The 1,083-nt window shown below is 47.5% G+C and overlaps 1 protein-coding gene across 1 annotated transcript; it reads right to left on the bottom strand.

Moving 5' to 3' along the window:
• Positions 1 to 341: 341 nt before the first annotated feature.
• LOC127347920 (uncharacterized) lies at positions 342 to 746 on the bottom strand. Its single transcript, XM_051374055.1, has one exon. It carries the CDS (start codon positions 744 to 746, stop codon positions 342 to 344), a length of 405 nt encoding a protein of 134 aa, XP_051230015.1.
• Between the last annotated feature and the right edge of the window lie 337 nt (positions 747 to 1,083).

Genomic DNA, 1,083 nt, shown 5'->3' with positions numbered 1-1,083 from the left:
CAACAAAGTATAAGCAAAACATATATGATATGGTGTAAAACAAGCATGGAGCATCAAAAATTATAGATACATTTGAGACATATCAGTACCCCTTGTTGTAGTGGTGGCCATTGATCTCAAAATCCACATCAGGGGATTGAACGTGCGCTAGCCTATCAAACACCAGAGAGCGTTGTAGCACATTGATGTCATTGTGCGAGCCGGCCATTCCGAAGAATGAGTGCCACATCCATGTGTCATGTGAAGCAACAACTTCAAGAATCATTGTGCACCCCTCAGAATGGCCTTTGTACACCCCCGCCAACCAAAGGGGCGGTTCTTCCACTCCCAGTGCATGCAATCTATGCTGCCAAGCATCCAGGAAACCCCCTGGAAGCGTTGATTGACAACTGATGGGCAATGTTCTCTGCATTAGGTTGGCGCAGATATTGTTCACCGAACACAGCGATCATTGCTCTGCAGAACCTGTACATCGCTTCCAAGCAGCTGGACTCGCTCATTCGGATGTACTCATCTACGTAATCACCGGCAACACCATATGTGAGCATCCTAATCGCTGCCATGAATTTTTGATACGAAGAGAGGCCTACCTTGCCAATTGCATCCAGTTTGGCGATGAAATAGTCGTTGTAGACCTTGACATCATCCATTATCCGGTTGAACAATGGTCTGGACATCCGAAAAAGACGGAGAAACAAGGCGGGCGCGAACAATGCCTTGCAGTAGAAGTAGATATGGAAGAGCATGTCGTGGCCGCATTCTCTTTGCGGTCCAAGGCCACCGCGCGCCCCGGCAAGGACCCCCGGTACATGGGGATCTGCGCGACATTGTGCTTGTGGATGATCAACGCAGCCTCCATGAAAAACTCATGCTCGGACTCATCGTCTGAGGACTTGTCGATGAAGTTCTTGAAGAAGAACTTGTCATCGCTGTCTGCCATGATCTACAGATGAAATGGGACAAATAATTAGTTCGCCCATTTCATCGAACACCTCGCGGGCTGATACGTCTCCAACGTATCCATAATTTCTGATGTTCCATGCTAGTTTTATGACAATACCTACATGTTTTGCTCACACTTTA

The sequence above is a fragment of the Lolium perenne genome, chromosome 4 (assembly GCF_019359855.2).
Source record: "Lolium perenne isolate Kyuss_39 chromosome 4, Kyuss_2.0, whole genome shotgun sequence".
Classification (NCBI taxonomy): domain Eukaryota; kingdom Viridiplantae; phylum Streptophyta; class Magnoliopsida; order Poales; family Poaceae; genus Lolium; species Lolium perenne.
This window is presented reverse-complemented; position numbering and strand designations above follow the sequence as displayed.

Bases quoted from the DNA above. Each gene is read 5' to 3' on its own strand.
- LOC127347920 (XM_051374055.1), bottom strand. From the start codon at position 746: ATGCTCTTCCATATCTACTTCTACTGCAAGGCATTGTTCGCGCCCGCC.